This window comes from Macrotis lagotis, chromosome 1, assembly GCF_037893015.1.
Source record: "Macrotis lagotis isolate mMagLag1 chromosome 1, bilby.v1.9.chrom.fasta, whole genome shotgun sequence".
Classification (NCBI taxonomy): Eukaryota; Metazoa; Chordata; class Mammalia; order Peramelemorphia; family Peramelidae; genus Macrotis; species Macrotis lagotis.
The window spans coordinates 838,869,732-838,894,269 of record NC_133658.1 but is presented as its reverse complement, the minus strand read 5'-3'; the positions used below and the strand labels follow the sequence as shown (position 1 = coordinate 838,894,269).

Genomic DNA, 24,538 nt, shown 5'->3' with positions numbered 1-24,538 from the left:
TCTTTGTGTGAGGGAATTATGTTGGTTGAAGGGGAGTGGGGTGAGAGGAAGGCAGAGAATTTGGAACTCAAGGCTTTGGAAGTAAATTCTAAAACTTCCCTTTGCATATAATTGGGAGAAATTTTTTTTTAAATGAAATAAAATTTAAAAACAAAACTGAACCCAGATAGGTCTTTAAGGAGTTAGACATGACTAAAAATGACTCAACAACAATAGCAATAACAACAACAATAAGATACTGTCAGATCTATTTTCCTTCCATTTTTAAATTGATTCCCTTGATATTCTTCTTCAAAAAGAATTTTTTAAAATTATTTTTTCCTGTTTTATGTAGTAATTTTTTGGCTATTTCAAAGGTAACTGAATGAAATGAATTAATTTACATAGTCATGTTATAAAAACCAACATTGTCTATATTACTTTAACCTTCCTCTTGTCTTATTATTATAGTTAGCATTTTTAGTAAAATTCAAACTAATAAGTGATGATGAATAGTCTTCCTATGTCATTTAGTTTACTAGAAAGGCTTATAATATATTCCCTTACATATAATGCTTGTTCCTGATATTAGAGAGGTACTACTTAACACGTTTTATTTATTCCTGTTTTCAAATATTTTTATTTTAGCCAGAATGAGTATTATATTTTGTCAAAAGCCTTTTCTGCATTCATTGAAAATTTGTTTTTATCATTGACATGGATAATTGCTATATCATCTTTTAATTATATTTATGTTTTCCAATATTATTATTTCATGAATTTCTGAAAAAATTCAGCTTTGTTATAGCATGTAATTTTGTGATATAGTGCTGTAATCTCTTTGAAAAGATTTTATTTAATTTTTGCATCAATTTTCCTTAGAGTTATGACTGATTTTCATTCTTTTTTTGATTTCCCTTCTTTTTAGTATCAAGATCATATTTATGTCATAAAAGGTATCTATTAGAATTCATTTTTACCTTTTTTTAACCAATAACCTAATAAGTACTGAGATTATTTATTATTATGTTGTTAATTACTTGTTAATATATCTGATCCTAGATTTTGATTTGGGTATTTAATTGGACATTTTTTCATTTGCTCTTTCTTTTTATTATGCCTAAATCATTAATCTGCTCTTTTTTTTTAATTTAATTTAAGCATTCTGATACATAATTTTAAATCTAAGTCATGTTTTGGCTGCATCGCACAAATTTTGATATATTGTCTCTTTGTTGTCATTATTTCTATGATTTATTTTTCAACCCACATATTCTTCTTTTCTTTTTTAGACTTTTGCAAGGCCACACAGCTAAATAATTATTAAGTGTCTGAGGCCAAATTTGAACTCAGGTACTCCTGAAGCCATGGCTGGTGCTCTATCCACTGAGCCACCTAGCCGCCCCTCAACCCAGATATTCTTTAAGAGGTTACTTAATTTCTGATTACTTTTTAATCTATGCTTCAAAAGGTCTTTATTGAATGTAATTTTATTGCATTTTGATAAAATATTTGTTTAACATTTCTGATTTTCTGCATTTTTGAGCTTTTTTTAAATACATAATACATCATCACTTTTGCGGAGTTATGTACAGCTGATAAAATAGTATGTTACTTCAGTGTCTTCTACAGAGCCATCATCTCTAACTTTTCTAAAATTTTAAATTAAATTGAATTTTCCAAAATACTATTCATCTCTTTATTATTCATCTCCTTTTTTGCATGTTTATATTTTCCTTAAGATTTATTTGGGTCTGGGAGGGAAATATTGAAGTTCCCAACTAGTATACTTTCACTATTTAGTTTTTATTGTATCTCATTTAACTTTTCCTTTAAGAAACTGGACATTTTGCCATTTGGTTCATATATATTCAATACTGATATGACTTCACTATCTATAGGCTCTTATAGCAAAATATGGCTTCCCTGAATATCTCTTCTAATTAGATTTGCTTTTTTTTAGATTTTTTCAAGGCAAATGGGGTAAAGTGGCTTGCCCAAGGCCACACAGCTAGGTAATTATTAAGTGTCTGAGACCAGATTTGAACTCAGGTACTCCTGACTCCAGGGCCGGTGCTCTATCCACTGCGCCACCTAGCCTCCCCAAGATTTGCTTTTGCTTTGTCTGAGATAATGATTGCTACTGCACTTTTTTAATTCAACTGAAGCATATTAGATTATTTTCCAACCCCTTATTTTAATGCTATGCATATAGCTTCCCCCCCCCCCAAAAAAAATGTTTCCTATAGACAGCACATTGTTGGATTCTGGTTTCTAATCAATTTTGCTGTTCCATTTTATAGATGAGTTATGATTTGAATTATAAATTATGATCCTAAATCTCTATTTTCCTATATCCCACTTCTACATAACCTTTTTTAACCCTGTCCACTTCAAAAAGCTATATCTTTTTTAAAATCTCTGTCTCCCTTAATCTACTGTCTTTCTTAAAAATCCCCCTTTCCTCCTACTTCCCTATTTGGTAAGATGAAGTTTTATACCTAGCTCAGTGTATATCTGTACCTTTGATTTTATTTTTGAACTAGTTCAGCCAATAGCAACATTAAAGTTTTGTCTGGCCCCTTCCATTTTTCTCTTCATTGTGCCTCTTTTGTGTAAGATAACCTTCTATATTCTTTCTCCCAGTACATTCCCATTTATCATTTTTCAGTTTTTTTGATCATCCCACAAGATAAACTCACACTCATATCTATGTAGACTCCTTTTAAATGTTTATCTAATAATAAGAAAGTACTTAAGAGTTTCAGTATACAGGAATGCAAATAGTTTGTCTTTATTAGGTTCCCTATGATTTTTCATCCACGTTTGCCTTATGTTTCTTTTGAGTCTTGTGTTTAAATGTCAGATTTTCTATTCAAATCTGGTCTTTTCATCAAGAAGGCTAGAAAATTTCATTTCATTTTCTATTTTTCCTCTGAAAGAGTATATTCAATTTTTCTTTGTAGATTAATATTGGTTATAATCTTGACTCTTATACCATACCATTTAAGTTATCAAATTCCAAGTCTTCTAATCTAATACAGAGGCTTCTAAATCTTGTATGATTCTGACTGACTATAGTATTTGAATTATTTCTTTCTGCCTGCTTGTAGCATTTTCTTTTTCCCCTAAAAGTTCTGGATTTGAACTATATTATTACTGGGAGTTTCATTTGGGGAATTCTTTAAGGAGGTGATCAATAAATTCTTTTAATTTTTAATTTGCCTTTGGTTCAAGAATAAATGGGCAGTTTTCCTTTAAAATTTCCTGATATAAGATGAATTCTTCCCCCTCCTCCTTATGATTTAATGGTAGTCCAATAATTCCTAAATTATCTTTCTTAAAATTATTTTGTCAATTGTTTATTTATAAACTATTTCACATTTTTCTATTCTTTTCCTTTCCTATTTTTTACCTATTTTATTGTTTTTAATGGTTCATAGAACCATTAAGTTGACTACATCTAATTTTTAAGGCATTATTTTCTAAATTAGGCTTTGTACTTCATGAATTCTGATTTTTATGAAGTTATTTTCTTCAATATTTTGGTAACTCATTTGTATCTAATTAGGTTAATTCTATTTTCATAGTTTTCTGCCACTACTTTCATTTCTTTCTACAATTTTCCTCTACTACACTCAATTACTTTTAAAAAAATATATACTGTTTAATCTTTCTTTAACTCTTCTAAGAATTCTTATAGTTTTTTTCGAATCTGAATTTTTCTGTGGAGTTTAGTTTGCAGATGTTTACTGGGCATTGTTTTCTTTTCTCTTTTTATCTTGAGTTTTCTGTCATCACTGTCATTTTTTGTGGCCAAGTGTTTTGGTGTTTTTTTTTCTCCTTTGATCAGCCTATTTTTTGACTTAGGATTTTATGTCAATATTTGGCTCTGTTCACTACATGGCAAGGGCAAATAATAGATATTTAGCTTGAGTGTCTTTTATGCCCTTCTGCTGATTTCACAGTTTATTCTGGGTGTCTATAAGTTTTTAGTGCCTTCAGAGTGGTGTTATCTGAAGACATGTTTGTGATTGTTTCTATAGACTGCTACTAGACTGAGGTACAGTGAGAGCACTAGGAGATTCTGCAGTTTCAAAGTGATTGAACTGCTGTCTACTCCCTTGATTTTGTTCTCCTACTCTGGTTTATTCTATTGCAGCATTATAGAAACGAGTCTTCACTCTGTCCATGGACTCAGAGTCAGATAGCTATGTTTCTGGATTTTTCCTTTCCCTTTACAAATTTATTTTAACTGCTTACATTTAATTCTCTCTTTCTCAGTTACTCCTCTTCTTGACCCTGGAAATATGAATCATACATTGATATTAGTTAGATGAGTTTCCATGTGGGACCTGTTTCTCCTCCAATTGCTGGAACAAAATGTCCTCTATTAATACTAATTCACGGCTGGCTAGGTGGCATAGTGGATAAGAGTACTGGCCCTGGAGTCAGGAGTACCTGAGCTCAAATCCGACTTCAGACATTTAATAATTACTTAACTGTGTGGCCTTGGTCAAGCCACTTAACCCCATTTGCCTTGCAAAAACCTAAAAAATAAAATAAAAATACTAATTCACTAAAACTCTTTCATATAACACTGTTTCTTTGCTATACTTCTGCCCAGATGTTCTGTTCCCTTACTAATCCTGGATACTAGGCTACTCTCAGCCACTTGTGATTAATTCACATCCTTGTGTTCTAAATTACTGCTGTGATGAGTTATTAACCAGTTCTCCCCCTAGTGTCTACATCATTTGTATTGGTCTTAAGTTGCTCTAAACTAGAAAAAAATGATTCACTACATATTTTTCTTAACTTACCCAGTAATAAATCAGTCTGTCATGCTTTGTTAGACTTTGTGATTGAGGATATAGAGCTAAGACAAAACTGCTGATTTTCACTTTGCATATTACTAATATGTAAAATTGGCACACCCTTAAAAGGAGTCATTTAATGAGGATTTATTTATTGAATTGAATGAAAATATATTTGGATTCCTAATAACTAGGCTTATTTTGTTTGTGAAACTATAGAAGTTCCTCTTTGTAGACTAAAACTGAGAACTCCTAGCTCCAGCTATCACTTACCATTTCAGATCACAAGAATCCATGTGAAGGCAGGGACAACTATGTTATCTATATCAGAATGAGCATTTATTTAAGAAATACTGCAATTCTTTTGACATTTATCTCCTCTCTGCTTTCTGCCCCATTGTCTATTAATGCCAATTCACTAGAATTCTTTCATATAATATTCTATTTGTTTCTTTGCTATATTTCTGTATGCTTATCATTTCAGGATTTTTTTTTTAATGCATGTATGTATATATATACATATACATATATACATGCATACATGTAAATATGTGTGGATATATTTAGAAAGAGAGATTTCTAATTTCCCAATATATCTTCCTCTATCCAAAGAACCATCTGATATTACTAAGAATAAAAAGAAAGAGAAAGAAAAAAATAGATCAGCAATATTAACAAACATATCAATATATGAAGCTTTTCACATCCTAAGTTGCTCACCTCTGCAAACAAAGAAGGGATATTATGATATATCTTCTTTGAGAGCAAATTTTGTTATTCTAATTATACAATATTCGTTTTGAATTCTTTGTTTTTGTTTAATCAATTTACATTGTTGTAGTTACAGTATAGATAGATAGAGAGAGAGAGAGAGAGAGAGAGAGAGAGAGAGAGAGAGAGAGAGATAGATATTGTTTTCCTGGTTCACCTAAGTCTCCCTATGCTTCTTTAACTTGTATTTTCAAAAAATCTGAAATCTTTTTAAACCATGTTTAAATAGATAAGATGTATGCAAAATTCAGAGACCTTCACAGTGATTTCTCTCCAGATGTTGTGATAGCAGTTAGCATGGGTCTTAGTCCACATCAGTTACTCTTCGAACACATTGAATTGAATCAGTTAGAAGATTCAATTGTCAGATGAGGATGGCTCATTTTTATGTCATCCAGCATTCTTTGGGCATCTTCACTTAATTGCCATCTGCTGAGTCTGTGAAAATGCAAAGGTTACAAAAGTTCTTTAACAAAGATTATTTTCCTTTTTTGTTAATCCTTACAGTTTTCTCATACCCTCCTATTTTTTTTGTCAAAAAATGCCAAAATGTTTTCCATACAGGATTAGAAAGAAACAGAAAGATTGAGGGTAAGAGTCTTGAAGTATTAATCAGGATAGTCAAAGTTCAACAATCAGGATAGTCAAAGTTCACTTTTTGTTACTCAAATGATTGTTGCTAAAATGACTGCTGAAAATTGATTTTGCTACTTGAAAAGTTAAAACTTTAAAGTTTTTTGTGGCAGGTGCTTGGAATGCAAAGACAAAAATAAAACTATTCTTGCCCCTTTGGCTCCAAGGACTTAGATTCTAAGAAGAAAAAGCTGATCACATGCATTCCAAGAATGAAAAACAGGAAGAAACAAGATTTAAGAAATTGAGCTTTAGACCTGAGAAGGAATAAATATATTGGTAGAGCCAAAGGAAAGAGTGAAGACTTTCCACGAATAAGGTAAAACTTTTCACTGGAGAATTGTCATTTGTATGAAATTTATGCTGAGATTTTTACTGTTTAATCAAATAGTCATCAAGTACAGGAAGTTACTGTCTAGATGCTAAATCATTCAGGAAATAATAATAGATAGAATTCTCATTTAATATTTCAAAACTACAATTTCATGAGTGTGTATTCTCTTAAATAAGGAAAGTTTCATATCCTGTACACTTTAATGAATTGCTATAAGAATTGTCGTGGCCAAACAAATAAATATCCTGCTGGGCAGCTTTCTGCCAATGAGAATCTCAGAAAATATTCAAGATACACATTTCACCAAAGAGCAAGCCAAACTTGATGTGCCATATAGGAGTCTAAACTTCACCTATAACCTTAAAAAGGCTCATTAGCAAGCCCCAGAAACCTCCTCTTCCTTAAAGATTTCTTCAGTTCTGTTTTTAAAAAATTTTATTTATTTAAATCAATGGGATTAAGTGACTTGCCCAAGATCACACAGCTAGGCATCTATTAAATGTCTGCAGTAGGATTTGAACTCAAGTCCTGCTGACTCCAGGGCCAGTGATCACCTAGTTGTCCCAGATTTCTTCAATTCTAAACCTTATACTTGGTAACTTGGAAGCATTCATTTTACATCATTTGCTCTATGTTGGGCAACCTCTTATATTCATACTCAACCATAACACTTTGGAACATCTTATACTGTTAGGTAATGCTGTTTTGCTTTAACTTTGAAATAACGTATCTTTGCTACTAGTACTATCTTTTGGTTTCAAGAAAAACAAGTCTAATCCCTTTCCCCACATTATAGCCCTTAGAATACTTGATGACATCCCTCTTAGGGCTTTCTTTTCCTTCCTTTTTTTCTGGTCACCATTCTGACCTTCATTAATTCTCAGGTCTTTATTACAGAGGGCATGACTGAGCCTCCAAAATTCCAGAGTTGTCCATTTTATTTTCTTTAATCCTTTCTATCAATTGTTTCATTATAAACACTTCCCTTTATTGGTACACCTGAAAGTTAATTTCTTCCATGTTCTTGTAATTTGTTCTTGATGTATCCTTTTATATCTAGATCATGTATTCATTTGGATCTTAAATTCCTGTATAATGTGACTCATTTATTCAAACTTAATTTATGCCACATTGATATTTGTTACATATAATTAGTCTTTCTTCTGTAGGGTATCTTTGACTTTATCAAATATTATTCTATTCTGTTTTCTTCTATTTGTTGTAATCTCTTTCTCACACCTTTTTCTAATTTTTTCTCATAAGTACAGTAAAATTGCTACAATTGTTAGTTTTGTAATACACTTTGAACTGATAATGCTAAACCACCTCAGTTCTTAGTTAAAAAAATCTTTAATATTTTTAAACTTTCATTGATCCATATGAATTTTAATATAGTTTTCTAGAACACTAAATTATTCTTTTGGGAATTTGATTGATACATAACTGAGTAAATAAATAAATTTAGTTACAACTGCCATTTTATTATATTGGTCCAACTTATCCATGAACAAATAATATTTTTTTCCATTCGTTTAGACACGTATTTCTGCATGGTTAAATTCATTAAGACCCTGGGTAAGTCTTGGTAGCCACCCTCCCAAGTATTTTTTTTATACTGTAGTTATTTTTAATTGAATTTCTCTAGTTCTTTTTGCTAAATTTTGGTGATTGTACCTAGGAATGCTCATGATTTATGTAATTTACTTTTTTCTATAACTTTGAAGAAGATATTAATTATATCATATGATTTTAGCTGATATTCTAAGATTTTTAAGTATACTATATCATTTTTAAAATGTGTTAACTAAACAGTTACCTAAGCTGTATGTATGCCAAAGCTAATAAACCTAGAGAGAGGATTTTACTCCCCACAGCTTCTTTCTAGATTGGCATAATTAAATTTCCTAAATCTCTGTAGCTGAATCTTCACTCCTTTATTAGACAATTTAAAAAATAACTTAATTTCATAAATCCTGATTATCCAATTGTCTTCACCCCATGACCACTATATCTTTATTAAATGCCAATTATATGACAAGCACTATACTAAACATTGAGGATACTAATAAAAGATTAAAATAAATTCCCTGGCCTCCAGGGTCTCATATTCTAATGGAGGAGACAACATGCAAACAATTATTTTCAAATAGATTATATTCAGGAAACAGAAATAATCAGGAGAGGGAAAATTAGAATTAAGGATAAGAAAATGTTTTTTGTAAAAATGTGAAGTTTTATTGGAAATTTGAAGAATATAACAGAAGACAGGGGCTAAATGTGATGGAAAAGAATATGAAAAATAACCAGAAAAAGTCACAGAGTCAAGAGACAATGTATCTTATTTGAGGAAAAGAAGACTTGAGTCACTGGATTTCATAATATATAGGGTTGAATAACATATTATACAACACGAAGGGAAGTCAGATTATCAGACATTTTGAACACCATAGAGATAATATTATATTTTGATACTGGAAGTGACTGAGATACTGAATGTTTATTGAGAATAATGACGACGATGATGATGATGATGATGATCAGACCTGCCTTAATTTTAAGAAGATCATTTTAACAGCTGAGCTGAGGATGGACTGGAATTATAGTGACTTGACACAGGAAAGCATCTTACAGGATATTGCAACAGTACATTCTGAGGTGGTGTGCACCAGGGTTTTCATAACATCAGAACGGGAAAAAGGGGCACACACTAGAGATTTTTAAAAGGCAAAAATCATCAAACGTAGAAATATATATGAGGAGTGAAAAACAGTGAGGAGTCAAGGATGACAAATGGATTATTGATGTGGTTAGCTGAGGAGCTGAAATTACCCTTGGCAGTCATTTGAAAGTTTTGAGGTTTGTTTGTTTGTTTTTTACATTGTTCACTCAGTTTTTTTTAAAAAAGTTATCTCTCTTTTAGCATTTTTTAAAACTTTGAGCATCAGATTATCTACCTCCTTTCAGCCCATGCTCTGTCTATTGAGAAGACAAACAATATATCAACTTTAAATATATGTGTGTGTGTGCCAAATTATGTAAAACTTCTGTTCACATTAGTCATGTCATTACAAAAATAAATAAAATGAGAAAATTATAATATAAATTTCATTCAGAGTTCATCAGTTCTCTCTCTTATTTCATCATGAGTCCTTCAGAATTATCTTGGAAAAATAATTAAATCTTTTTTAGATGATCATTATTACAATGTAGTTGTTACTGTGTACAATGATCTCTTGATTCTTCTAATTTCATTTTGCATTGGATTATATAAATCTCACCAGACTTTTGTGAAATTATACCTCTCATCATTTCTTAGAACATGATATTATTCCATCAAAATCTTAGACCAAAACCTGTTCAAACTTTAATTCCAAATTGTGCAACAACATTTCATTAATATATTTATTTATTTTCAAATTTACTCTGGCATTTATCATTTTTCTTTTCCATTATTTTATACAATCTAATAAGTATGAGGTGGTATCTGAGAGTTGTTTTAATTTGCATTTCTCTAATTAACAGTGATTTACGGTATTTTTTTTTTCAAATGACTAAAGGTAGTTTAACTATCTTTTCAAAACTACCTGTTCTTGTCCTTCTCTGCTTATTCCTCTAATTTCCCCAACATATTCTCCTCTACCCAAAGAACCATTTGATGTTAGTTACTAAGAATAAAAAGAAAGAGAAAGAAAAAAAGTAGACCAGAAATATTAACAAACATATCAGTATCTGAAGCTTTTCACATTCTATGTTGCCCACCTTTGCAAACAAAGAGGGGATATTATGATATATCTTCTTTGGGAGCAAATTTTGTTATCCTAATGACACAACATTCAGTTTTTATTTGTTGTTATTTATTCAATTTACATTGTGGTAGTCACAGTATATATTGTTTTCCTGGTTCATCTAAGTCTACTTTTAACTTTAACTTGCATTTTCTTTAACCTGTATTTCCAAAAATCTGAAATCTTTTACATCCATGTTTGAATAGATAAGATATATGTGAAATTCAAACACCTACACAGTGATTTCTCTCCAGATATTGCAATAGCAGCTAGCTTGAGTCTTAGTCCACATCAGTTACTTTTTGAACACATTTAATTGAATCAGTTGGAAGATTCAATTGTCAGATGGGAATGGCTCATTTTTATGTCATCCAGCATTCTTTGGGCATCTTCACTTAATCTATTGAGTGTGAAAATGGGCATCTTTGTTTAATCTACTGAGTCTGTGAAAATGAAAGGATTGGGACAGCTAAGTGGTGCAGTGGATAGAGCACCAGCCCCGGAGTCAGGAGTACCTGGGTTCAAATCCGGTCTCAGACACTTAATAATTACCGAGCTGTGTGGCCTTGGGCAAGCCACTTAACCCCGTTTGCCTTGCAAAATCCTAAAAAAAAATGCAAGGATTACAAAGGTTCTTTATCACAGAGTATTTTATTTTTTATTTTTTAATCCCTACAATTTTCTCATACCCTCATAATTTTTTTTGTCAAAAATATCAAAACTTTTTTTCTTCTGAGAGCAAGAATTCATACAGTATTAGAAAGAAACAGAAAGATTGAGGATAAATGTCTTAAAGCATTAATCAGAATAGTCAAAGTTCCATTTTTTGTCACTCAAATGATTGTTGCTAAAATGACTGCTTAAAATTGTTTATGTTTACAATATTCTTGTGATTTGAAAAGAAGTTAAAAGTTTAAAATTCTCAGGTCTAAATTAATCAGTCATCAGTTTTTTTGGCAGGTGCTTGGATAAATAAAAAAAATAAAAAATTAAATAAAGTAGAACTGTTCTTGACCCCCAAAGACTTAGATTCTGTCTGAAATAGAAAAGAAGAAAGGGCTGATCATATGTATTCTAAGCAAGAAAAACAGGAAGAAACAAGATTTAAGAAATTGAGCTTTAGACCTGAGAAGGAATAAATATATTGGTAGAGCCAAAGGAAAAAGTGAAGACTTTCCATGAATAAGGTAAAAAATTTAGAATTATGCCAAAAGGACAATAAAACCATGTACACCCTTTAATCCCATAATATCCATACTAGAACTATACCACAAATAGATCACAAAAAAGGATAAAAAATCCACATGTAAAAATATTTATTAGCATCATTTTTCATAGTAGCAAAGAATTGGAAATTGAAGGTATACCCATCAATGGCTGAACAAATTGTGGCATATGAATGTTGTGGAATATTCTTGTTCTTTAAGAAACCATGAGGTTTCAAACTTCAAAATAAGATGGAAAAACTTGCATGAACTGATGTTGAGTGAGTGAGCAGAACCAGAAGAGCATTATAACACTAACAGCAACCTGGGGTGATGATCAACCTTGATGGACTTGATCATTTCTGCAGTACAATAATTAAAGACAATACTAAAAGTCTTGCAATCTTTTTTCTATTCATATCCAGAGAAGAAAATGTGGAGTTTAAATGCAAACCAGAGTTTAGAATTTTCAATTTTTAAACAAAGTTATTTTATGAATTATGCTGGATTTTTTTTTCTCTAATTTTTTTCTCCTATTTGGATGTGACTCTTCTTTCACAATATGGTTAATATAGATTTAGCCTGGTTATAGATATAGAGTCTATATTACATTGTTTCCTATCAGGGAAGGGGGAAGGAAGGAAGAAATATAAAAAAAAAAGATTGTTGAAAACTATCATTATATGCAGTTGGAAAAATAAATAAAGAAACTTTTAAAAATCAATCCTGATTTTCTTTCTTTCTTTTGTTAGGTTTTTGCAAGGCAAACAAGGTTAAGTGGCTTGCCCAAGGCCACACAGCTCGGTAATCATTAAGTGTCTGAGACCGGATTTGAACCCAGGTACTCTTGACTCTAAGGCCGGTTCTTTACCCACTACTCCACCTAGCCGTCCCAATCCTGATTTTCATTCAGTTTTTTTAGCTGAGATCTGAACCTGTCCTTAAACATAATCTAATCTAAGTTTTTAGCTCTACAATTTCTGTGTTGTAGTAGATATATTTTGGCAGTATTCACTATATAAATGAACACTCATTTTCCATAAAAATGGAAAATCTGTTTTCCAGAATTTTATTCCTAAAAGACAAGAATATGAATCTACCACAGATAACTTCCTGACTCATATTTGACATTCTTAGCAACAACACACCCCTTTCCCCTAAACCATCTCCTTTCTCTCTGACCGTATAAAGACTTACATCAACTTCTGCAGGTTGCAATTTGGGTTGTTCAAGGTTTCACACAATAGGTTCACTTCATCATCCCCCAGTGTGGTTCCAGCAATATTCAAATGGATCAAATTATGGTTGCTCTTGAGTACAGCAGAGAGATGGGGAAAGCCTGCTGCAGTGAAACATGTATTCCATAGTCTACCAAAGAGGAGAAAGAAATAATAACTTCAAAAGGGATTCATATCCACAATCCCTTAATGTAGAGCAAGTCTTATGAACCCACCCTTTTCCCTCCACTATAGCCCAGACCACAGTACTAAATTTCTTCTCATAGGACCCTTATTGTCTTGAATTATGTCAAATAAATACTTAAAGTTAAGTAATCAGAAAAGGAAAAGTGACGATCTGGTAGGTTATCATAGTATCTATGATATGGGTAGGGGAAGTGATCATTAATTAAGAAGAAAAAAGGCTGAACTAGAGCAACTGACAAGGCCTGGAGCAAGGGAAGTGGCTGCTAACCATATCCATCACAATTTAGATCCTATCCTAAAGAATGTGAATGGGTCAAGACTTTTTGACCCATGCCCTGACTTTTCCACAAACATCCCATATCGTGGCTGCTCTTTAGGACACCCCTATCATGCTGCTCTTTGGGATTCCCCTCTTCTCTAATTTCAAGTAGGAGGCATTTTGAACAAAAGAAATTGGTAGTGATTTACTTTATTTCCTGTAATCTGCAGTTTGGATCCCTGAAGGCCTCACACAGAAGTTTTACTCCATCATTACCCAAGGTGTTACCCCCCAGGTTCAGAGAAGTTAAATTCTGATTGCTTTTCAGAGCCAAGGAGAGATCCCAACAACAAGCTTCAGAAAAACAGCAACCTTGCAACCTGTGAGAAAAATACAACATATTTGGTAAGGGTATAAAGTACACTTCTTTTTTCTTTCACCTTGGAAAGAAGCCCATCAAAAGCTAGCATGAAACTAATAGCCCTATTCCTTCCTATAAAAGCACCTAGCTAAGAAAACAAGACATCACTAAAGTGCCTTGGTCCAGTCTCTTCCACTTTTTTTGCCATTATTAAATTATAAACCTGAACCCTAATCATCTTTTTTCTTCTTCTACTGGAACTCAAACTGTGTGTCCAGTAACCTGAACTCTCTTGGTGAGCTTCTAGTTCACCATTTTAAAAATTAATTTTATTTTGAACAATATTTTATTTTTCCCAGTTATATGCAAACATAATTTTAGCGGACTTTTTTTATTTTGAATTTCAAATTCTCTCCTTCCCTATTTATTACCTGAGGTGGTAAGCAATTTGATATAGGTTATAAATTTGTAATCTTATAAAAATATTCCATAATAGGTCATGTGTGGAAAGAAAAAAAATCCCCTCCCTGAAAAAACAAAAAAATAATAAAGTGAAAACCAGCATGCTTTAATCCATCAATTATTTTTCTGGATGTGAATTGCATTTTTCATCATGAGTTCTTTGGAATTGTCTTGTATTATCATGAGATTAACTATCATTCATAGTTTATCATCATAAAATATTGCTGTTATGATGATCAGTATTCCCCTAGTTCTCACTTCACTTTGTATCCATTCATGTAAATCTCCCTATGCTTTTCTGAAATTATTCTGTTCATCATTATCAAAATAGTATTTCATTATATGCATATGTCACATCTTGTTCAATAATTCCCAACTGATGGGCAACCTTTCAATTTCTAGTTCCTTGCCACCATAAAAAGCACTGTTCTAAATATTTTTGTACAAATAGATTATTTTCCCTTTTTAAAACAAATTTTTTCTTTGGGATATAGACCTAGTAGTGAATAAAATGGTATGCAAAGGTTTTATAGCCTTTGGACATAGTTCCAAATTGCTCTCCAGATTGGTTGGATCAGTTCCCAACTCCACCAGCAGTGTATTAATGTCCAAATATTCCCACATGCCCTCCAACATTTATTTTTTTCTTTTCTTTATTCTTAGCCAATCAGATACATTTGAGACAGTACTCAGAGTTATTTGACTTTGCATTTCTCTAATCAATAATGATGTAGAGCATTTTTATGACTATAGATAGCCTTAATTTCTTCATCTGAAAACTGCCTTTTCATGTTTTTGCCCACTTATCAATTGGGTAATGATTTGTATTCTTAATTCAATTCTCCATATATTGAGAGTTTAGACCTTTGTTAGGAAAAAAACTTGATTTAAAATTTATAAGAATACAAATCAGTCCTTAAAGGAAACTCAGTTTCCTGAAACACCCTTATAGTAATTATTTAGATATATCTCCCAACTAATAAATTTGAAGTTAAACTTTTAAAAAAATCCCCCCCCAAACCAACCAAACAACAACAAAAAGAAGAAAAACAAAAAATAATACCCACCCAACCACAATATAGGTAACCAGTAGTTTCTATTTCCTACCCAAAGAGGTTTGGCAACAAAGACTGGGTAATAATCTATCAGGATTGTCATAAAGGGAATTCCATTTCAGATACTGGTTGGTGCACAATTAGGGATTTTTTCCTATACATCAAAGCGACATCTGATTTTTTTTAACCAAATTTTGCCTATTTTTCTTAGCTTTGTCTTTTGTAGAGTCAGAATAAGTGTAATCTCACTTCCTTAAGACAGCCCTTTAAAAGTTGAAGACTCCCAGAAGAAAGAATATAGCACACATGATAACTCAGTTTAGTGATAGAAAGTTTCAGAGATAAAAATGGAGTTATTGAAAAAAAATCTGTGGGACCCTAAGTCCTGATTCTTTCACAGACACCTTTCTTCAATTCATGTTGTGTTTTTAGTCTCTTCCAAATATCTAAGGAACTTGACTCAATGGATTTACAAGAGTACTTACTTCAGTTCCTGGAGGTGACAGTCTGGGTATTGCAGGGCTTCACAGAGCAGTGTCACTCCATGATTCCCCAGGGCATTATCTGCCAAATTCAAATGGGTCACACTTCTGTTTCTCTTGAGAGCAAAGGAAAGATCCTGACAACAAGAAGCAGTTAGACCACAACTCCTCAACCTGCAGAGGAGAGGGAAACACAAAGAAATTATTTCACCTTCATTTTTTTCTTATCTCCCTAAAAAGCATCATATCCAATGTTGTCTAGGTCCATAGACAACATAAGACCCATGTCTTTTTTCTTTTTTTTTCCTTACTTCTACATTCCTTCCCTTAGCAGCTAAGAATCTTCTTCCAAAATGTTATTTGCCCTTTGTTCTCAAAGGACATCAGAGCAGTGATGCCATGACAAGCAAGTGAATTGGATATGAAGGGATGCTATGCTAAGTCATCAGTCTCACTTTCTCCTCTGGAGCTATCTGGGTCCAGTAGTCAGATATGAATCAAAATGACTGGAGATGGCCCTGGTTTGGAGGCAGTCAGGGTTAAGTGACTTCCCCAAGGTCATGCAGCTAGTGTCAAGTGTTTGAGGTCAGATTTGAACTCAAGTCTTCCTGATTCTAGTACTGGTGCTCCATCCACTGCATCATCTACCCTAATAAAGTTCTTTAATGTTTACAAAATATTTTTACATATTTGATCCTCATTTTGTGAAGTAGTTACTATTTTTGTCCCAACTTAACAGATAAGAAAACTGAGGCAAGGTGAAGTCAAATGACTTCCCCGGGGTCACATAATTGATCAGTGTCTAAGGCACATTATAAATGCAGGTCTTCCAAGCTATAAGTCCATGGCTGTGCCCGCTTTACCATCTAGCTACTCTTGTTTTTTCCATACAACCTGAGGTTCTAGACTAGTTTACTAAATAGTTTTTCATTGATTTGTGCCATTTTTTGTCAGGATATGACAGATCTCTGAATCCTACTAGTCTTCACAAAGTTGTGTGCCCACTTACCTCCAAATTTGGGGTTAGTGGGGCTCTGGAATTGATTCCTATCCTTAGCCAGGTTGGTACAGTCTTTCAACAGTGGTAGTGTAAGATACTACCTGGATGAGACCTATAGTGTTTTATGGTTGAAAATGCTCTTATTTCTGGTTCCTAGCAGACTGTCTTTTGCCTTTTTTCTTTTCTTGGTTGGCCCCTGTTGATTTCTAGGTTTGACTTTTTCCAGTCTTCTAGATTAGTATCCTAGATACTGGTCCAGGATTTTTTTCCCTGGTTTTCATTGGGTTACCTCCACCTCCAAAGTCTATTCTAAATTGTTCTAAACTTAATGTTAACATTTATAGCTAATTTCTGAGTATATTTGATTCCCTATTACTGGCTTTTGACATTATGTTATCAGAAGGCACATATCCTCACAACCACACATACACACTCACATATACATTACACACTCATACACACTCTGTATCTCTAACAAAATGACTATAATTCATAACTAAAGTCAAATAGTTATAGGGTCACCTAGATGGTATAGCACATGGAACAAAGTGGCCTGGAATCAGGAGAACTTGAGTTCAAATCCAGCCTCAGACACTTACTAGAGGTATGACCCTGGGCAAGTCATTTAATCCTCTTTGCCTCAGTTTCCTCATCTGTAAAGTGAACTAGAGAAAAGACTGAATAACAAAAATAACCCACAGATCTGATCTCTAAATTTCCCTCCCATTGCATTTTGTTGCTTCCTGCAACATTGGCACTATAAAGTCTTCATCTCCTAGAATAAATCATCTGTTGCCTCTCATGCTTTCTTCCACAAAATACACTCATATACACCCAAGTATTGCTGATAATACAAAAGGTCAAATATACCTATTATTGTCTCCCAAATGGATGCAGGGGCTTGATGCTCAAACCTTTACAGGGATCTTCCAGTCAGTTATCCTTCTCCTGTTTATGCTAATCTGTCTCCCTCCACTCCCTTGCAACAAAGACAAAAGAAATTCTATCCAACAAACACTAGCTCAGAAGATATACCCCTCTTCCACAAAAAAAGATTCTGTGATTCCCTGTTATCTTCTAAGTTTAGCCTGTTTATTCTATCTTCCAATAATGTAGCACCAACCTATCTTTCTAAGTTTATCAATCACATGCTTGTGTATGGGATAGGTTCTTCCTGGTAGGCTGTGATCCAGCTGATATAAACATTTCTGAAGTTGTTCCTCTACATACCCTTTCTCTAAATAATCCTAATATTTTTCAGCCTTCTCTGCTCCATTTTGTTGGCAATGTTTCCATTTGTATCCTATTGACATCTGGCCCAGCTTATTTTCCAAAGTGAAAATATCAGTCAAGTTATTTGACCGTTTTTTGTAATCTCTCCCTAATCTGTTTTCCTAGAATTTATTCTCATGCATATGCATTAGAGTTGCATTTGAATGCAATATATACTAATTTGTATTATTTTCAATTGTATATATATGTCCTGTTCTGCTTAGTTCTCATCCATTGTAAATTCTTTGAGGGAAGGGATTATATATTGTTTTTGTTTTCACAAAGCATTTAATAGTTTTTCTGTGAGTTATTGAATGAATAATTGAATGAATTATTGAATCATTAATGAATCATTATTGAATGAAGAAGGCAAGTGAATGAATGAAAATTATAAACACTTACATCAGTGAATTTATTTTACAATAATCATTTCCCAAGGTCTCACATAGAAGTTTTATTCCATTGTCACCAAGGCTATTACCACTCAAATCCAAATGGGTCAAACTTTGGTTGCTCTTGAGAGCAAAAGAGAGATAATCACAAGAAAGAGAGGTGAGATGACATTTCCACAACCTGCAAAAGACAACCATGATTTTTTCTACATCTATGATTCATTTTTTTCCTGTATGTATTGGAAAGGAATTTCATCTTAGAGTCATTTTACTTAGCATCAAACTAATGGTCTATTTCTTTTCATTACAAAACTGACAGTCACTCCCCTTAATGTTTATCATAACCTCTCCCATGTTGAGTTCAAGATACAGCAAAAGCAGAAGGTTGACCACTATAGGATGAATGCCCTGATCATGGTGATACATAAAACTTATAAAAACATAAAATGGTTATCAGTCCTATAGAGGTTCCTTCTTCCAAAGGAATGGTATCAAGAGTGGTAGAAGAGAGAAGAGATAGTAGCATGAATCACACAGTATTTTTTGCAAATGTTAATTTAACTTTTGTAAATTAATGTGGGATTATTTTCCATTAACTATATAGTTGTTGCATAAAGGATGTTTTACTGTAAAAGGGGGATGTTTTACTAAATTATTTTCTAGGTTCCTCAGTTCTATGACCCTGTACTACAAGGATGATAATAACTTTCTTATTTTTTTAAATTTGATGTTTGTTTTGAGACAAACATCTATGCTAAAAGCATAACTTGTCTATGCTAAAAGCATAACTAACATTCATATATTCAATTCCAATATTGATTGGAAAGGAAAATTTAACCTGCTCTGTTTTTCAAACTGAAATAGATTTATCCCACCTGAAGCAGTCTTAGTGGCTCTCCACTCCTAGAGGCTTATTGTAAAGTTTTCAGACTTAGTGTGACTATCAACTGGACTTTAGCCCTAGTACAACTTACAACTTCTGAACCCAAGTGATATACCAGCATTAGCCTCCCTAGTATCAGGGACTCCAAATATGGGCTATCAGGTCTGACTCCATTGATATTTTCATGAAGCCAGAGAATATAAAGAAGTTATATTAAGGGGAAAGATGGCTCACAAGAGTGGTTAATAAATAATTTATTGACTGTATTTTTCATCATAGACACAAAGACAATAGAAATTCATTTCACGGAAACCTGGTTATCCTTATAGTATTCTTGATAAAATAAGTGTAATCACCAATATCTGCTGAAAAGGATAAAAAAGGAAAGACATTCTATTGAAAATTGAAAATATTTTTCAAATCTAGTCACTTCTTAGATAATTCAGCATATATTCCTAAGAATCATCATGCTAATTTTATGAGAATTTTTGATTTTCTTTTATTTCTTCTGTATTAACCTCATGTAACCAAGTTGTGTCCCATGGGATATGAAAATTTACTTAAGAGTCTAAAACATTCTTAGATAATAAGTCAGAGAAAGAATCTCAATTGTTACTGACTTCTTGCTCACATGTAAATTATCATTTTCAACCAGTCTTTTGAAAATTCTTTAAATATACTATGACTTCTAATTAGACTTAGTTTACTTGTGGAATTTGGTGAAATTTTTTTACTTTGAGGATGTAAGAGATTATGACTCTTTTTAACGAGGTTGTTCAATGTTTATTACATTGATTATGTATCTATCATCTTTCTAACTTTTAAAGCCCAAGAGGAATGTACAAGATAGTAATTTGCAAATTAATTATTTCACTGTCACTCTGATGTAATTTTACTTATAAAGAGCTTTGTCAGAATTCTCACAATGGTTCAGGTTTTCTTTAATCCCTGAATTTTTATGCTTGAACTTAATAATAAAACCTAGGTTTTAACTCCATAATTTGCATTGTATGTATGTATGCATCTATCTATATCTATATCTATATCTATATCTATATCTATATCTATATCTATATCTATATCTATATCTATATCTATATCTATATCTATATCTATATCTATATCTATATCTATGTCTATGTCTATGTCTATGTCTATGTCTATCTCTATATCATCTATATCCCTCTATCTATCTATCTATCTATCTATCTATCTATCTATCTATCTATAGAGAGAGAGAGAGCACGCGTGAGAGAGAGATAGAGCAATAGTTACATACCACATGAATTTTACAAGACATATTCCTCTAATAACATTTAAAACTTCAGGACTTCTCCATAAAATATATTTTCCAAAACAAATCAAAAAGATTGAGGTGATTAGCATCACTTTACATGTGTTTAAAAAATAATGCCAAAGTATTTGATTTGATAGAAAATAGTTGAATAACCCTGTGAGGTGGGTGCTATTATATACTGTCTGGTGATACAAAATGAAAACAAACAAATAACAACAGACAACAAAAACTGCTTCTAAATTCCTTTCTCTATTAATGAAATAGTTTATTTCAAGTTCTCTAACCTCATTCCTCCCCTATTCCCCAAATACAGCCTCTTTCAGAGAAAATGAGAGGACTTATACTATAAGGTCAATGCTAGGAGGATTTGTAATACTTGTATCCCCAGAGTCTAGTGCACACTATGACAGTAATAAACATTTGAGTGATTGACTTACACCAACATCTGAAGCTGACAGTGTGGGTGCTTCAAGGCCTCACACAGCAACTTCACTCCATTATCCTTCAGGACATTGGCTGCCAGGTCCAGATGTAGAAGGTTCTGGTTCTGAATTAGAGTTGATGACAGATCCTGACAACAAATGTCTGTGAGATGGCACCAGAACATTCTTCAAGGAATATGCATACCCAAAGAGAAAAGGGCTTCATTAGTCTATATAGCCTATTCTTTTTCCATCTGTCCAAATGAAGAGGTACATACACAAAGTATGTGTGCATTAAACCACCCAATCAACTTTATACTTCTGCTCTGGCTCAGCAGTCACAGTTTTCTAGGAAAGAAGAATCAAAGAATAAAAGAAAGAGGGAAGGAAAGAAGAAAGGGATGAAAAAGAGGAAGAAAGGGAGAGAGGAATGGATGGAAGAAATGAGGAAGGAAGAAAAAAAGGAAGGAAAGAAAGAAGGGAAAAAGAAGGAAGTGCCTACTATGGGCTAAGCACTATGTAAAGAGATTTATATATATAATATATATATATATTATATATATATATATATATATATGTATATTTTCTCGTTTGATCCTTGAAACATCACTGTGAGATAGTTGCTATCACTATCCCCATTTTACTACTAAGGAGACTCTTATCTCCTTTCCCTCCTCCTTCCTTGTAGGGTAAGATAAATTTCAATACCCCACTGAGTATTTATGTTATTCCCTCTTTGAGCTAATTCCAATAAGATTAAAGTTTAAGCATTCTCTGCTACTCTCCCATCTTCCCATGAACTGTAAAAGTTTCCCTTTTATATGAGATGATTTGCTCCATTCTGCATCTCCCTTTCCCACTCTGCTGGTGTATCATTCTTTTTCATTATATATATATATATATATATATATATATATATATGTATATATATGTATATATGTATATATACATATGTATATATATATACATATATACATATATGTATATATATTATATCATATATATCATATTATCCAATCAATAGTGTGTTAAAACAGCTAGGTGGTGCAATGGATAGTACATTGGCCTCGGAGTCAGGAGAATGGGAGTTCAAATCCAACCTCAGACACTTGACTCTTACTAGCTGTGTGTGAACCCTGATTGCCTCACATCCTATATTCTCTCCAGTCATCCTGGTTCATATCTGGTTACTGGATCCAAATGGCTCTGGAGGAAAAAGTGAGACTGGTGACTTCCCAATTCATGTTCTTGCCATGGTATCACCTCCCTGATGTCATGTTCTTCTTTGAGAACTAAGGACAAATATCATCTTCAGAACATTTTTTTAAAAAAACAAATGTGTCCAGATAAAGAACTGTGGAATTTGAACAATGTTCAAGGACTATTCCCTTTAATTTAGAAAAAAAAACCTGACATCTTATTGTCTGATCTTGTTATCTCTTAGACTTTTTGTCTCTTCCTTAAGGATGTGATTTCTCTATCATCACACTCAATTTGGATCAATGTACAACATGGAAACAAAGTAAAGACTGACAGATTGCTTTCTGTGGAGGGGGGGAGGGAAGTAAGATTGGGGAAAAATTGTAAAACTCAAATAATATCTTTAATAAAAAATGTGGCTATAGATAGCATGGGGATATTGATAGCAACTGTTTTGTTTGCTTTTGTGCTGCTGTTTTTAGAGCTAGTTTTGAGGCTCTATGTATTTTCAGTTCTTCCAAGGTGGTATGATCTAAGGACACCTGTGTTCACTGCTCTTTAGGCCTGGTCTCTTTTCCACCTTGGAACTGTGACCATGATCCCTTTTTCATGGTGATTGCAGTTCCAATATACTAGTACTCTTCCTGGTTCTGGGACTCAAAATTGCACACGGGCAATACAACAGAGTCCTGCACCTAGTGTCAGAAGGCCCCCAAGTAATCTGACCAGTTGTCTGACCTGTTTACTCTCTGTGGGTTGTAGAAGGTGCTGCCGCCAATTCAGTCACTCCCAAAGACTGCCATGACTTGCTAGAGTGTGCCTGGCATTTTGTCTGTACTCTACCACCCAGTGAGTCAAACTTTGCTGCTCATTTACTTGGGTTAGAAAATTGTTTCATCTGCTCTTTCTGTAGGTTATACTTAAGAATTGGCAGAGAATTTTGAGGAGTTATTTAAATTTGTTTGGAGCTGAATTTGGAAAAGCTCTGGAAAGTCTCTGCTTTTATTCTACCCTCTTATCCTCAACCCAGTAACAATAGGGGCTGTTAGGTAATAGAGACTTGGAGTCAGGTGGATGGCAGTTTGAATCTTGTCTCAGACACTTCACAGTTACTAGTTGTGTGACCTTGGGCAAGTCATTTAACCCTGTTTGTCTTGCATCCAGGGCCATCTCCAGTTGTACTGATTCATAATTGGCCACTGGACCCAGATGGCTCAGGAAGAGAAAGTGAGGATGGTGACTAAACCCAGTACCCCTTCATCCAAACTCATGGCATCTCCTCCCTGTTGTCGTGGTCTTCTTCAAAACAAAGTTGAAACATCATCATCATCAGATCATTATAATTATATCAATATGTGTGTATGTTGACATTAGTGAATTGGAGAACACAGGCTAGAGATTTAAATAGTTTGTGCACAGGGAGATCCCATGACAGGCTCTTTAAGGTTTAATGCAGAGAATTCATCTTTATTCCATTAATTCCCTGATCTCACAGAATATTATCTCTCCCTCTACTACCCTATATTGCTCATCACCTCAGAAGAAATGTGTGTCTCCTCAGTTATAGGATATAACATAGGTAAGAGTAGGAAATGCAGTGAAGAAAAAATAAAGAAAACTAAGTGAAAAGCCAGAGCACATGAGCCTCTGTTATTACTGTATAGTATGACCTTGGGAAACTTGCTTAATTTTCCTGGGTCTCAGTCTCTTTTGTTTCCTTGCTCTAAATCCTATAATTTATGATGGTATGAATTCTCATTCAGTGGACATGGTGCTATGGTGTGAGGCTCATAACAACCTTTGTCAAATGTTCAGATTCTCTGATGATATTAGGGTGAGAAACAAGAATTGCCCCAGACAGATGAAAATCCTCCCAAGGTACTGAGTACTCTTCAAAAAGAAAATCTTTCAGAGACTCACCTCAGCTCTTGTAAGCTACAATCCTGGCTTCCTAAGGCCTTACATAGTATCTTCATCCCATCATCACCAAGGGAATTAACACTTAAATTTAGATTTTTCAGGCGGCGGTTGCTACCAAGAGCATAAGAGAGATCCTGACAACAAGCAGTAGTGAGATGACAATCATCCAACCTGTAAGAGAAACAACAAAGATAAATTACCCTGTTGCAACCTTGGGTCTATTTCTTTCCTACATATGCCAAGGGAGGAGATTGTTCCACTAAACTCTTCAATTCAGATATAGACTCATCTTCTCTTTTGTTTCTATGATAGAATAAATCACTGAATATTTCTTTAGAGATAAAATATACCCCCAAATGGAAGATTTGAAGGTTATATAAATAGAAATTGCTAGGGGCATCTAGGTGGTGTGATGGATAGAGCCACCGGTCCTGGAGTCAGGACTTGAGTTCAAATATGATCTCAGATAATAATTGCCTAGTTATGTGAACTTGAGCAAGTCACTTAACCCACTGCCTTAAAAAAAGAAATGGGAATTGCTGTTTTAAATTTCTTGTTACTTTTAGCTTTTATACAACCTGCTTT

At 33.3% G+C, this 24,538-nt stretch overlaps 1 protein-coding gene across 1 annotated transcript in view; it reads right to left on the bottom strand.

The window, feature by feature from the left end:
• Nucleotides 1-5,506: 5,506 nt before the first annotated feature.
• Nucleotides 5,507-24,538, bottom strand: part of LOC141508624 (NACHT, LRR and PYD domains-containing protein 14-like) — a 44,061-nt gene continuing 25,029 nt past the window's right edge. The window contains exons 6-12 of the mRNA XM_074217402.1: nucleotides 23,954-24,124; nucleotides 20,849-21,019; nucleotides 18,242-18,412; nucleotides 15,571-15,741; nucleotides 13,417-13,587; nucleotides 12,722-12,892; nucleotides 5,507-6,005 (exon numbers count right to left, since the gene is read on the bottom strand). Of these exons, the coding sequence (XP_074073503.1) occupies nucleotides 5,912-6,005; nucleotides 12,722-12,892; nucleotides 13,417-13,587; nucleotides 15,571-15,741; nucleotides 18,242-18,412; nucleotides 20,849-21,019; nucleotides 23,954-24,124 (1,120 nt within the window). The 3' untranslated portion in view covers nucleotides 5,507-5,911. The remainder of the gene's footprint in view (nucleotides 6,006-12,721; nucleotides 12,893-13,416; nucleotides 13,588-15,570; nucleotides 15,742-18,241; nucleotides 18,413-20,848; nucleotides 21,020-23,953; nucleotides 24,125-24,538) is intronic.